Here is a 15,834-nt window from a genome sequence, read left to right as displayed (position 1 = left end):
TAGGATATTAAGTAAAGATCATGTTCCATGAAGATATTTTGTAAATTTCCTACCGTAAATATATCAAAACTTAATTTTTGATTAGTAATATGCATAGCTAAGGACTTCATTTGGACAACTTTAAAGTATATAATATACTGATAAAATATACTGATAAAAAAGTATTTATTTATTTATTGGATAAAAGTGGCTGCCACATGCATAAATGTAAATATCCTCAGAGGGTAGTTGAGAAACTAACATAGCAAGATACGTACAATTTACAATACAGTTTTTATTTTAAAGGCAGGGTATGTGATTTTTCAAAAACACTTTAGAAAACTGATTCGGGCTGAATCGCAAAACAAACTTGTAGCCAATCATCAATAAGGGGCGTGTCTACTCGTGATGTGGAGGAGAGCGCGTTGAGTGCATGGGACGGACATTAGCCGAGCCGAGTGACAGAAAGATAGAGATGGCGGATAAAAAACAAAAGAGGGAAAATGTCTGCGGAACGATAAGGCAAGAAGTAGGACCCGTGTAAATATCGGATCAGCTTTCCAGCGCTGGAGAGAACTCAAGGAGCGGAGGCCTGCGATCGGACGCCGAGGTTGCTTTGTTTCTTCTCAATAGGTGAGTAACACCGTGTCTACAACAGCTAAAGTCTGCCTACACTGGACGCGATCAAACGACCGTTGAAAACCATTTGAAATTTGTGTCAGCACGTCATAAATAAAACCCGGCAGCAGTTTCCTTGCCGCGCCGCTCACGTCCGTAGACATGGTGTAACATTGGTTTTGCTTTGTTACACAGAACTAATCGTTGCCTGGGTTGCGTACGTATATGTGGGGCGGAGCTATCAAAATAGGGGCAAGACCCCTTTGGGGTAGGGGCGTGTTTGTTTTGGTGATTTCAAATATCAACATTGGCTACCAGAAATCGCTTACTCTGCCTTTAAGTGAATTAAAACATTTAGTGCAACCCATGTCATTTGATTCACGGATCAATGATTCTTATGAGCCGGCTCTTTTAAGTGAATCAAAAGCATAGTGCAAATAGTGTCATTTGATTCACAAACTAATGGCTCTTATGAGCCAATTCTTTTTAGCAAATCAAAAACACAGTACAAACATAGTCATCTGATTCAACAACAAATAAGTCTTATGAGCTGATTCTTTTTAGTGAATCAAAAACATATAGTGTAGACAGTGTCGTATGATTCACAAATCAATGACTCTTATGAGCCAGCTCTTTTTAGTGAATCAAAAAAATGCAACCAGTGTCATTTGATTCAACTAATTTACTCTTTAGAGCAGGCTCTTTTAAATTCATCAAAAACATATCAATGTAGTTTGATTGACAAATTACCTATTTTTAGAGAACCAAAAAGTGCAACCATTAAGGTCTGAGGTCTAAGACCACCAACCCCGAATACTCAACAAAATGACCACAATGACCATCCCCTACTATATTACTGCACAAACACACATGCAATAATCCAACGTTTCTCAATGAGGCAAAGCATCTATTGATTAAAATTGCCCTATTTTTCAAATCAATCGTGCTTATGAAGCAACACATTGTTGCAAGATCAAAAAAGTCTGTTGAATAAACCGACCCAATCAGATAGGAAAGGTGGAAACATGTTGTCTCCGTACTCGACGAGTGTGAAATATCCGTGCGTGTGCACGTGTGTGTGAGCGGGCATGTCGTTTAAGCATGTGTTTGATCGCTGCATAAGGGGGCCGGAGCTGAAGTCATGGAAAACTGCATGTGTGGTTGTTATTGGCAGAGAGGTGACGGCCTTGACGGACAGCTCAGGGGCAAACTCAGATCAAGGCCATGACTGATGAAAGCAGAGAGTGGGCTGACAGAGGGGAACGCCAGGGAGTTTGGGATGGGGAGGGAATGACAACGGGCCAAAACAAGAAATGAAACAAATTGCAGCATTTAGGAAACATGCTGTAAGGCGGATCTGGCTGCAGAAGCGTAAATAATGTGGATAATTGCAGAAGTCCAGGAGAAGCTTCACGGGCTAATAACTGAGAAGGCCATCGCAGACTCCAACTGTCACAGAGAGAGAAATACAACAATGTGCTCATTCACAAAACTCAGTCAGATTCAGCCCGTGGTGTAGTCAGGTGTGTGTGTGTGTGTGTGTGTTTGCTCTTACTGTCCAGTTTCTGTCTGAGAGGGTTGGTTCCGTAAAGCAGCACATGAGGCTCAGTGTGGACCGTCTGTAGCTCCTCCAGAGTGGCTTTCCTGCCTCGAATACACTGCAAAAAAAAAAAAAGTGAGTTAAAACCTAAGTAGGAAAAGATGCTATATTCGGTTTGACATGGATGAGGTGGAGGCTGTGAGTTTCTTATGTAGCAACATATTGATATTAATCAGCTGAAATATAGTCTTAATTTTGAGATTTGATGCCAGTTTTTGTTAAAATATAGTGTACAATTATTGTTCATTGAAATACAAAATTTTTTGTGTATATTCTATGTTCTTAATCGTGAACTAATATTCAAAAGTTTGGCGTCAGTAAGAATTAAAAAAATATATATTTAATTAGTCTTTTATGTTCACTGAGGCTGCATTTATTTGATTAAAAATACAAGAAAAACAGTAATATTGTGAAAAATGTTTACCATTAAAAAAAAAGCCTTTGTCTGTTTTAATATATTTTAAAATGTGTATTTTTTTGTGATAGCAAAGCTGAATTTTTCATAATTACTCCAGTCTTCAGTGTCATATGACTCAGCAAAAAATCATTTCAGTATGCTGATTTCTTATTATTACCAATGTTGAAAACATATATTTTTTATAATACTTTGATGAATAGAAAGCTAAAAATGCACAGCATTTATTTGAAATAAAAATCCTCTGTAACAATGTAGAAGTCTTGACTGTCACTTTCCATCAGTTTAATGCATCCTTACTGAATAAAACATTAACTTTGTTTAAAAAAAAAAAAGGAGCACTGACCCTAAACCTGTGAATGGTATTATATTTCCTAATTTAATTTAAAATGTTTCGAAATCCTAAACCTTTCTTCAGGACAGTTTAATGCATCCTTGCCGAATAAGCATTTCTTTACAGTTCACTTGTTCACAATCTCAAAATTCTAATTTGAACATTTTATTAAATAAAATCCCATTTAAACAAGTTGCAAATGCAAATGATTTTACATTATATAAGACAAATCTGTCTAAAAACATGGATTTTTAAAAAACAAAATCATGTAAGTAAAGCAAACATTCTAGATTTTTATACAATTATGTATAAATATTATGTATTTCTGAACAACCTGATTAATATGTAAAAAAAAAGTGTAAGGAAAGTGTCCTTAAAAAACCTGTCCTGCAGAGTTGAGCTCTAACACTAATTAAAAACACCTGAACCAGCTAATCAAGGCCCTTCGACTCTCTAGAAACTTCCAGAAAAGTGTGTTGGAGTTCTCCAGGAACATGACTGGACACCCCCGGTCTAGGTCATGTCTTTTTTACAACACCTGTTATTATTAGTTTGTTGACTGGAATGTTTTGGCAAGACATATTTCATTGATTGCAAAATCGACAGCCATCCTGCCCCCTCTAAAGTCTTTAGCTGTCTAAGCAGAGCTGAAACAGACCCGCTGTCCACCTCCCACTCCAAACTGGGCCCCACATGCCTGTAGAACAAAGCCGTCGGCCCTCGGAGGTGCCGGAGTTGCTGGATTTGCAATAATGTCATTTTCCCTTTTTTAATAGCTCTGGCCTCTGAGACACAAACCATCCGAGAGGGAGGCGGACCTGCCCACCTGTGGAAGCGCTCTGGGCCGCTCCGAGGTGACACCTGCAACAGGACGTACTACCTCTCAGATTTAACAGCAGGGGCAGTTAAAGGGGGCCCGGTGCTGGCTGGCGGCAGCTTAAAACAACCCCGCACTCTTTAAGGGCCCCCCTGCTGTAGATTAGGGGGTATTAGAGTCATGACTGCCTTTAATTGAGGCCCAATTCACTGTTTCCATCTCCCAGAACAATAAACATCCCCACCAAGGAGCGAATGTAGGCGAGAGAGCGGGCGCGCGGCCGTGCCATTGTCGTGCTTGTTTACTTGTTTAGAGTCATGACTGCCTTTAATTGAGGCCCAATTCCCTGTTTCCATCTCCCAGAACAATAAACATCCCCATCAAGGAGCGAATGTAGGCGAGAGAGCGGGTGCGCAGCCGTGCCATTGTCATGCTTGTTTACTTGTTTGTTTGGAGGAAAACAGAGACTGCAGCTATGCGACCTACTCTAACAGGCCTGACGCAATGGAGCCAGCGTGGCAGGAGAGATTAGATCCAGCGAGAGCCATTAGGCACCAGCGATCAGAGCTCGAGATGATGGGAGAGCTCAGGAATTGCCCTCAGCACGTGGAGGCAGAGATAAGCAGGCACAGACTGCTTTTCTGCGCTGATTTTGGGGGAAAACGGATTTAAGCATCGTGCAAAATGTGGTAAATGGGGTAAAATAATGTTAATTATAGCTTAAAGCGTGCATATATATTTATATGTATATATATATGTGTGTGTGTGTATGCACAAACAAACAGATATGAATTGTGTGGTGCTTTGTGAGGAGTTTCATGCAGGTTCTAGAGTCTGTAAACGGAAATCTGTGATTTGTGTAGTTTAAACTTGTAAATAAACTAAGCTGCAGGATATTTGAAACATTTAGTATTAAATTAAGAAGAAATAATGTTTAAAATGTGTTTGTTTCTGAAAGCAATTAATAATTTTATTCAGCAATGATGCTTTAAATTAATCAAAAGGGACACTAAAGACATTCATAATGTTTAAAAAAAATAATCTTTTAATAAATGCTGTTCTATATGTGTGTGTGTGTATGCACAAACAAACAGATATGAATTGTGTGGTGCTTTGTGAGGAGTTTCATGCAGGTTCTAGAGTCTGTAAACGGAAATCTGTGATTTGTGTAGTTTAAACTTGTAAATAAACTAAGCTGCAGGATATTTGAAACATTTAGTATTAAATTAAGAAGAAATAATGTTTAAAATGTGTTTGTTTCTTAAAGCAATTCATAATTTTATTCAGCAATGATGCTTTAAATTAATCAAAAGGGACACTAAAGACATTCATAATGTTTAAAAAAAATAATTTTTTAATAAATGCTGTTCTTTTAAACCTTCTGTTCATCAAAGATATCCAATATATCTTGGGGAAAAAAAAAATCCATCATGGTTTCGACAAAATTATTAAGCAGCACAAGTGTTTCCAACTTTGATAATAATAAGAAATGTTTCTTGAGCAGTAAATCAGCATATTAGAATGATTTCTGAAGGATCATGTGACACCGAGACTGGAGTAATGATGCTGAAAATTCAGCACTGCATCACAGGAATAAATTACATTTTAAAATATATTCAAATAGAAAACAGCTATTTTAAATTGTAATGATACTTCACATTTTTGATTAAATAAATGCTGTAAGTGAATATAAGACTCCAAAACATTTAAAAAATCTTACTAAGTCTAAATTAAAAGTATTTTTAGGTCATTATAATTCTTAAAATTGGTCATGTTACTCTTCAAAGCAAAATTCAGAAACTGCTGCTTCCATTGAAGCACAAGATGCTCTTAGGATCATTTTCAGATGATGCTGGAGAACATAAGCATCAGGTTTTGAACAAGCCTGTGGTGTTCATGTAGCTTCATTGCTACCTTCATTAGAGGAAAAGTGGGACGAACCAAATACTAAGACATGATGATTTTTTTTTTCTTTTTCCAATTTGTAATGAAAAACTCCTCGAACACACTCAAAACAATCTCACACCCCCTTTTCCTTTGAGTAAAACTCTGGTTTATTCATAAAGTTTCATCAACAGGAGTGTGTGGCTGTGTTTGTGATGGCTGAACAGCGCCCTCTACAGATCGTAAAAATATCCTTCACCCTGCCACAGTAACCAGCAGGCTGAAGCTAAATACCACTTAAATATGTTTGGTGCTGAAAGATTACATCATGTTACCGCTAAAAGTGCTGATATGTCATAAACGGAGAGATGTGGGTGAACGGGCTACCTCACACTGGCCGCGCAGTCCCGTCTCCTGCAGTCGTGACCAGATGCTCTGGATACGCCCGGCGTGTTCGGGGTGGTTGTTACTGTTTCCACACATGCACTGGTGTTTCTGCATCAGGGTGTCGTACACCAGACCTGTAAAGACACAAATACTTATTTAAAGAGGGCTGCAAGCTAATATAAATACACTTTTTTTTGTTTGTAAGGTAATGTCCCGAGGCTTAGCTGTTCAGTTGGTAAATTATTTGGAGCATCTAATCCAGTGACTGACCGGTGGTAAAGCGCGGTTTGGCTGGAGGTTCCTGCACCACAATGGGAAAGGTCGCAGAGGCCGGGGATGATTGTGCTCTGGACAGGGGCCGATGGCCTGGGAAGGTCACAGATAGACCGGCCGCTTCCATGGACGCCTGAAAGTTCCTCAGCTGATGGATCCTCTGTTGCTCCAACATGAGAGCTTGCTGCTCAGAGACAAGAACAGAAGTTTAGCTTGAAATAAATGAACTTTGCTATGAAGTCAATATGTGAAAATTAACATACATATCCTTATACGGACGTTTCATACTTTATAGAGAAGAAGTGTTTTTAGGCACCCTGTAGTTACAAAAATAACCAGCAGGTGGCACTCGATACATTGCAAACCACTAACAAAAGTGTTATATGTAGGAAATGCTTTACATTTTGAAAATCTTCACTTATTAAGCTTATAAAGGCAAGAGTGTTCTGAGCTCCACTTCATATCCCACAATGCTTTGTGTTTAGCTCTTCAAGACAGTAAAACATGAAAATATCTAAGCCAGTATATGAAGGTCTGTAGGCACCAAAGTACATATGGTTGAGGTGGTTACTTGAAAGAATAAAAATTGAACCTGGCTTGAAAAATACAAATTAATTCATAAATATGCTTTTTTTTTTTTTAATGACACTAAAAGTTTGGGGTGAGTAAGATTTAATGTTTTCGAAAGAAGCTTCTTATAAAGGCTGAATTTATTTAATTACAAATACAGTAAAAAGAGTAATATTTTGAAATATTATTACGCTTTAAAATAAGTGTTTCCTATTTGAATATATTTTAAAATGTCATTTATTTCTATGATGCAAAGCTGAATGTTTAGCATCATTACTCCAGTCTTCAGTGTCACATGATCAGAAATCATTCTACCAGTGGTGGGCCGTCAGGGCCTTCTCTGCTGACCTAAACACTATCAGAATCAGTCTTAGTTTTAATATATTTTTCAATGAATGTGTATTCAATTATTTCCAATAGTCTGTTCTCTTCATTTCAGCGTTTTTCTTGGTTGCGCTTCTTCCAGTAGTGTATATTTATATTAGAGCTTTTATCCAATCATATATCAGCAATCGGTGTTGCCAGGGTCAAAGAAATCTGCCTAAGGCCTTCAGAATCAACAGTGCAGGATTCTGTTAGCTTAAATAAATGGCAATGAAACCGTTGCTTTAACCAATCAGATTTCGAGTTGGCAGCACCAGGGCCATCTAGCAGGCGTATGCTAACGTCAGCATTTTATCGTCCTTTGATTGGATGGTCAGAGAGCGTACTAGTCAGAGCTGGCAAACAGCATCACTGTAAATCATTTTTGTTTTCACAGTATTATTCCTGCTTCTCCGGTTTAGATTTTCTGGAAAAAATATTCGCCTACTGTAACGTTAAATCTAAAAACGTGACCGTGAAAAACAACCACGCACCTCCTCGGCAACGGTCTGTAAAATGAATGCATGTCTCCAGCTGAGTAAGTGCCAGAAATACGCAGTATCTTGTTGGGACAGAACGTTCTTAAGAGTTAATAACCCCTTTTTCACCAACAGGGTGTCTGACTCTTTATAGGAGCCTGGTGCTGCCCCCTTCTGGTGCTCAGTGTGTTTGTGACTTCATCCAGTGCCATTCACAGAAACAGCGACAGATGCGCTTTCATACAGTATATTCCTGCAGCTGTCTGTCTGCTCTAACACCCTCACCTGTCTGAAGAGCAGCTCTTCCTCGGCTTGCATCTCTCTCTGCTGGAACTCTTCATCCTGCTCATCCGGAGGTTCCTGTTTGATGGGGACCCCGTGAGGAAGAGCCTCCGTGGAGTCGCCCAGCCCCTGGTGCTCCCGCAGCTCCTCCTCCGTCTCCTCCGGGTGGCTCTCATGCTGTCGGCTCGGCTCGTTCGGCTTAGCCATCATCTGAGAGAAACACATGTCAAAATCCCCATCAATTCAACTGATGAATCAGACTTCTACTGATTCAAAATGAATGACTTCTTTAGAAAATATGATTGGGATCTTTATTCAATAGTCCTGGAACAAACACCTTAAAAAAGGAAAAACTTGTTACAATTATTAAGTGTACTAAACAATAAGATTCTTTCTTTCTTTTTGTTGAAAGAAATGAATACTTTTATTCAGCAAGAACACATTAAATTGATCAAAAGTGACAGTAAAGACAGTTATAATGTTACAAAAGATCTATTTCTATTAAATATCAAATAAACGCTGTTCTTTTATACTTTCTATTCATCAAAGAATCTGTGGGGCTGGCGTAATGGTTTCTGCAAGATTCAGCTTTGCCATGACAGGAATAAATTTCATTTTAAAATATATTAAAATAGAAACCAGTTATTTTAATTTGTAATGACCTTTCACAATATTACTGGTTTTACTGCATCTGCGATCAAATAAATTCAGCCTTGGTGAGCAGAAGAAACTTTAAACCATTACAAAATCATAACAATTGAAACTTCTGAATAAGTACAAAATAAAATCAATAAAAATTTAAGGGGGTCTGAATACTTTCCGTACCCACTGTATATATATATATATATATATATATAATTTATTATAGAAATTGTTAACAATTGTTTAACGATCTGATGATATATCTATCAGACTGTTAAACATTTGTTAGCCAGTGTTTGTAGTGTAGCTAACTATTTAAAAAGTATAAACCAACCCTTAAAAACCAACATAAAATAAAACTGACCCCATTTACTTTATTAATACCTTGGTTCGCTCAGAATTACATCACTTAATGGAAGTAAAACTGGTTGTGATTGTGAATGTTGACTAACAAAACAGGACTTCATGAGAAAAGGACTTAAGACCTCTGCAACACACACACATCTTGTGTCAAAAAATACAGAGTCAAAGCTACAGTTGCATTAAATAATACTCTTGGAACAACATGAACAAAAGAAACCGTCCTCTTGGCTCAAGTTCATGCTGTGACAGCTGTGTCTAACCCTATCACTGTGGCAATGACAGCTCTAGCCCCGCCTTCACACACACACACACACACTTGAGTGTGGTGAAAACACAGCCCCCTGGCAATGTGCCGAGGGAACATAATTGACGTCAGAGCGTTCGGCAATTGCCTCATCCCTGTGCTTCATTCTAAACAAGCTTTTCTTTTTTTATATTCTCCTCTTTGTTTTTCCCCCATCCTCACTGCAGCTCCATCTCTCCCTTCAGCGTAGTGAACATGTCGGATGTTCATGCCAGGTAAATTACACATTACATTTCTTTGTAAAATAAATCAGTCAAAGCCAAAATGACAGGAATAATCCCAAACTTGATACCAGATACAATTTGACAGCTGAAAAACTTCCCAAAAACGTCAATCACCCTGGTCTTTTTGTCACAAAAGTTCAATAATTAGGTCTAAAACATCTTTGGTTGTTCACAAAGTTAGACTTTCTGTCAGCGTCAGTAGCTCTGCACACAAACTTGACAGGTGTGGCTTGGGTCATGAATATTAATTAGGTTATTTGAATTCTGTCATCATTTACCCACCCACATATCAGTCCATTGGTAAGCAAAGGCTGTCAAGCTCCAAAAGTGACAGACAAAAAGGAAAAATAATGCCATAAAAACAGTCTTGAGTACTATTTTTTGGGATTCCGAAATCAAATTTTAGGAAACCACAGAAATTAAGACATTTTTAACCAACAACCTTCACTGCTGCAGCACATAAATCTCATTTACATGTGTGTATATTTACATGTGGTGAATCTAAAGAAGTCATGCAAGATTTGTGAAGTCAATTATGCCAAATATTTTTGGTTCTCATGTCTCATTGTGACTTAATGGAAGTAAAACAGGTTGTGTATGTTGACTTTAACAATACAGGACTTCATCCAAAGCAGATATTTTGAAGAATGTTGGTAACCAATTGCTGGTAGTTAATGACTTCCGCAGTATTTTTTCCATACTGTGGAAGTCAATGGCTCCCGGCAACTGTATGGTTACCAACATTCTTCAAAATATTTTCTTTTTTGTTCAACAGAAGAAAGAAACTTATTTCACCCAAAAATGAAAATTCTATCATTAACTCACCGACCACCTGTTCCAAACCTGTACGAATTTATTTCTTTGTTGATAGTAATGTTGGTAACCAAAGAGTTGACGGTTGACTTCCATAGAATGGAAGAAAAAAAATACGTTGGAAGTCAATAGCTACAGGTAACAGCTTGGTTACATACATTCTTAAAAATATCTTCTTTTGTGTTCAACAGAAGAAAGAAACTCGTACATGTTCGGAACAAGTGACAGCTATTTTTGCATGAACTATCCCTTTAACATGTTTCACCATGTTTAAATCCATTTAGCAGATTTTGTCCTAGATACATTGAATAAAAAGCACAAATTAAGTGCACAGATATGCAGAGAACCACATGCACTGATTCACAACATATGTCTCCTCATATCTCCCCTGTGAACTTTAAAAACACAGGAATGGAGTCATATCTAAACAGCGTAAATGCTTGGGAAGCATTCAATTCCTCTGACATCTGCTGAGCAGAGGCAGTATTCCCGGAAGCCCCGAGTGTAGCGCTGAGTGATCCACACCCGGTGAGCTCATTCTGACATGTTTGTGTGCAGGCATGGATTAACCCCATAACTAATCTATAATGCACAACTGCGGTGGTGAGAGCACAGGCATTAGAAACAAACCAAAACCCTGTTGGATAACGGCCCAACACTAGTAATCTGTGAAATACTCAGATATATACAGGGATTTTGTAGTTGTGTTTTGTTTATCTTTTGCAATATACTCGATAATGTCATGATGTCTCACGAGTTCAGTATTTGCGCTAAACCTGTGCAGACGTTACCCGCCACAGCTGATTTTTACCCGCATTTGGCGGGTGTTAATTTCAAACCCTGGATATATACAATTATAAAAGTAGTTTAAACATGTAGGGAGAGACAAGCTAATCAGTGGCATAATTTTACAGCAAAACATTTGAATGAAAAAGTGAAGAAAAAATGGTACAAAAAATACACTGCTGTTTCAAAAGTTTGGGGTTAGTAAAATTGAATGCATAGATGCAATAAATTGATCAAAAGTGACTTTTACAATGTTATAAAAATCTATTAAAAAAGCAGTTCTTAGAAACTTTCTATTCATCAAAGCACAACTATTTTCAACATTATCATTATTATTATCATCTTTATTAAATCAGCATATTAGAGTCATTTCTGAGGAAACGTGACACTAAAGACTGGAGTAATGATGCTGACAATTCAGATTTAGCATCACAGGAAGAAATTACATTTTAAAATATAATCAAATCGAAAACAGTTCTTTTAAATTGTAATAATATTTCACAATATTACTGTTTTTACTGGATTTAAAAAAAACAAAAACAAATAAATGCAGCTTTGGTGAGAATAACCAATAACCAGACTTGTTTCAAAAAATCTTACGACCCTTTTGAACTGTATATATTTTATGAATTCATTTGATTAATTAATGGTCAAGAAAACTTTATTTCTTTATTTCTAAAACTTAGAAAATATATAAATACATGAAATTAAAATGTATCAGTCTTTTGAAATGGTACAAGCTGACAAATTTGTTTCCGTTACACCCTGTTTAATTGCGATTCTATCCAAAGATTCAGTCTGGGTCTGTTCATGACTGCAGTCCCACACGCACACACACACACACACACACACACACAAGCATAGTGCTTGCAGTCTGACCGTATAAGGAAGGCGCATCCTGCTGGTTGCCATGGTGATTAAGGGAGCTAAAGACAGACAGAGTGCTGTACCTTGCTGATGTGAAGCTGTTGCTGCTGGAACTGTTGCTTGTGTTTTTCCAGGAACTGCTGGTGTTGCTGTTGAACCACCAGCTGCTGCAGCGCCTGGGCATTCTGGGGCAGGGGGGCCGACTGCGTGCGTCCGAGGGGCCGATGCTGCCGGGGCTTGTGGATGGAATGCGACTGCAGGGACACGACCCCCAGGCCTGGGGACACAACACATGGACTTTGGGTTACACAGCAGATTCTAGTTAGCACTCAGCCCCGAACTAATTAACACCTCGCGTTTTGGCTCTCGGGGGGTTATGTTTCCTGAACACACGGCTGAAGATTTAAGCACATCTCTGCCTCGTGCCCACGGATGGCTCATGAAGCATCTAATGCACAATGTACATAAAACTGACAAGATCCTTCTCAAAAAGTGACAGAGTGTAAACAGAGCACTGATCTTGAGAGTTACCATTTCAAACTTAACATGCTGTCCTAAATATGTAACTAATGGTGCAAAATGTGTAAACGAAACAGCAAAAGATGTGGCCAAAAATGGCTAAAGATGTTTATGTGTGTGTGTGTGTGTGTATATATATATATATATATATACACACACATAATAAAAATTAAAAATACAATTCTACAAAATTAGTTAAACATGTATAAAAATATGTTAAACGTGATATATAGTAAAAATATATAAACTGTATATATAAATGTGAACATAATATATTAATATAAATATATAATATATATTCATTAATTTTATAGAAAATATAGATAACATTATTATACATAAAAATAGCAATTTAATTGAATTATATTCTATAAAATTACTAAAACATGTATGTATATAAATACATAAATAATTTTAGATTTTATTGTGATTTTATAGAATTATAAAAAATAAACTAATCATATTCATTTATAATTATGAAAAAAACTATGTAAACTATGAAATACATATTACATAATACATACTATATTATAACTTTATATAATTCTATAAAATCATTAAAACATGTATATAAAAACATTTCAATATATACAACAAAAACATAAAAACTATGTAGCTTGTAATTGCTAGTCACTGTTCATTGCTGATCATATAAACACTGAAAAAGCACAGCTATGTAGGAAATTTTTTGCCTTGGACAACAATCAATTATACTGTGCAGAATAATTATACAAAAAATATGTTGACCCCGGAATACCACAATCGACCAATCAGAATCCAGCAGAGAGCAGTGTTATGAAGACCACAGAGTAGCCCAGTATGTGACCTTTATGAATTGAAACATGCATCTCCAGTACACTAAATGATGGAGCGCCAAAAGAAAAGCTGCAGTTTTCAGTCAGAAAACGTTATTATTTATTTATTTTGCATTATTGCGCCACTCTGCTCCAGACACACTCTCCATCACTACTCCTCCCAGGGGCTTGACACTTCCTGTTTGTACACTTCCTGTGGATTCGCTAGTCTCCCTGACAACAGTGGGCGGAGAAGAGGTTTCCTCTTTAACGTGATGGTCTATGATGGCACAAATCATTAGTCACAATTGACTGCGCCAGCGAGGCGTCTCTCTCTCTCTCATCCTCAGGATAAGTATTGACCTCTTCTTATTGGCAGCCTCTCTCTCCCGTCTCTCGTGAAGCCGATCCTGGCACATCAGGAGGCTAATTAACACCGCCTATGACTAATTTGATTAAAATGAGCCTTCTTTAGTGCGTATCGGAGGAAATTGAATCCAATTTATAAAGGGCGCCGCATAACCTATGCTGGACTAATTATAACCAATAAATGCATGACATCTGCGGGGAGAGCGGAACGCGATGCATTATGATCCTGCAAGGCCCCGGGGCAGCTGGCTGTTCCGAGGCCCCCCTTTGGTGCAATTTTAAAACGTAATGTGCAAATAATGGGAAATTATGTCACAGACATAAGTCTGGTTTAATGATATCTTTAAGAAAATGTGAATAATACAATAAAACTTTGAAACATAACAGTACATTCTTATATTGGATAAAAAAAAAAACACAAAAATAAATAAATCGAAACGTACAAATTTGGAATAATATCTAGTAAAACACGATTTTGAAACATAATAGTCCATTGTATTTTTGTTATTGTATTTACATTGTATTTTTCATTTAATACAATACAATATAAATAAAGCATAAATAATAAAAAATATTAAATACAAAAATTATTTAAAAATGTAATAAACAAAAGAACAAAATATAAATTAATTATCTAAATCGTAATTAATATTACACTTTGCAGACATAGTTTACAGATATCTATATGAATAATGATTAGTAAAATAAAACCAATAATAATGCATTGTAATAAATATATATGATTTTGATTTATTTTAATTATTTTGATTATGTTTGGTTTACGGATGCCATTAAGAAAATGTGGGGGAAAAAAGTACAACAAAGCTTACTAGTTATAGAAAAAGTGCATTTTTGTATTTAACAAATATATAATATAATATAATATGTATTTAATTTGATAATAACATATTTATAATATAATATATTAAATTAAATAATAATACAATAAAAATCGAAGTATTTTATTTTAAAGAAAATTGTTCTCATATTCCCCAATAATTAAAATTTTTGTCTTGACATGACACAGATTACACATTTATTTTTCATTTCTAAATGTAAAATTTAATTCAAACTTCTATGGATAGATGTTTTAGACATTCTCTTCTCACTTTCTGTCTTACCAGAGGACAACTTCAATAAAAACGTCTCTGCAGGTTAAGGTGTCTCGGTAACATCAATATTGGTTATTATGACTGCGACTGACCTGTGACCAGGGAGTTCTGTGCGGCCGACTGCTCCAGAAGCACCATATGCTGCAGGAGAGTGTTGTGTGCCGAGCCACCCTCCCGCTCTAAGGTGGACGCAGCCAGGTAAGAAGGCAGGTGGGCTCCTGGCATGAACGGAGTGGTTATGGGTATTCCTGGTTGCAAGCCTGGCACTGCCATTCTGTCACCATCCTGTAGGCCAGAACCCACCTATGTGAACAGAGAATGAAAGAGAATAATTGCAAAAGAATCTAAGGCAAAGAAGAGAGAACATTCCCTCGTAAATTATGTTTCGCGTGCGTCAGAGACCCGCGGTCAGTTATTGTCTCTCAAAAGGCTCTTTCTGAAACACCACTGGTGCTGAAAGCCACATGTGGCCCCCTGACGGTCCAGACAGGGGCCTCTCTATGACGGAGAGAAAGAAAGATGGACTCACGAGGGAGGGGCCGGTGGCTGGCAGGCCCAGGGTGATGTTGGGAAGGGAGGGCGATGTGTACAGACACAGCTGGCTAACAGGACCCTCTCTGCCCGTGAGTCTGTGCGCCAAAGATGGCTGGAACGACACACACACACACACACACAAACATATGCACAGAAAAATAAACCCCACCGATAAAAACAAACAGCTCTGTCTGGTCGCTCTCCGGACCCCTGCGGGACCCGTCTACAGAAGGAGACTGTCCGCGGCTTAAAAACATGCATGGAAACGGCCAGGAAAATCACAGAACACTTCCTAAAGCAACAAGCGACAAGTGTGGTCACCAATAAAACTGAGCTATAACTAGGGGTGTGCGATATATATCGTCTGCAATAATATCGTAATTGTTGTTTTAACGATGTGCGATTTGACATTATCGAGTATTTTGCAAAAACCATTCAAAACATCCCTACAGAGCGCACGCATACATTACGTGAAGTCTAGACTAGTGCGTGTGCGCATTTAGTGT

At 37.5% G+C, this 15,834-nt stretch overlaps 1 protein-coding gene across 1 annotated transcript in view; it reads right to left on the bottom strand.

Moving 5' to 3' along the window:
- hdac4 (histone deacetylase 4) overlaps positions 1 to 15,834 on the bottom strand; it is a 261,791-nt gene that overhangs the window by 62,557 nt on the left and 183,400 nt on the right. The window contains exons 11-17 of the mRNA XM_016554337.1: positions 15,324 to 15,440; positions 14,887 to 15,097; positions 12,084 to 12,277; positions 8,005 to 8,211; positions 6,305 to 6,491; positions 6,035 to 6,168; positions 2,153 to 2,255 (exon numbers count right to left, since the gene is read on the bottom strand). Coding sequence (XP_016409823.1) covers positions 2,153 to 2,255; positions 6,035 to 6,168; positions 6,305 to 6,491; positions 8,005 to 8,211; positions 12,084 to 12,277; positions 14,887 to 15,097; positions 15,324 to 15,440 — 1,153 coding nt within the window. The remainder of the gene's footprint in view (positions 1 to 2,152; positions 2,256 to 6,034; positions 6,169 to 6,304; positions 6,492 to 8,004; positions 8,212 to 12,083; positions 12,278 to 14,886; positions 15,098 to 15,323; positions 15,441 to 15,834) is intronic.

The sequence above is a fragment of the Sinocyclocheilus rhinocerous genome, unplaced genomic scaffold (genome assembly GCF_001515625.1).
Source record: "Sinocyclocheilus rhinocerous isolate Xijiao unplaced genomic scaffold, SAMN03320098_v1.1 scaffold2541, whole genome shotgun sequence".
NCBI classification, from domain to species: domain Eukaryota; kingdom Metazoa; phylum Chordata; class Actinopteri; order Cypriniformes; family Cyprinidae; genus Sinocyclocheilus; species Sinocyclocheilus rhinocerous.
This window is presented reverse-complemented; position numbering and strand designations above follow the sequence as displayed.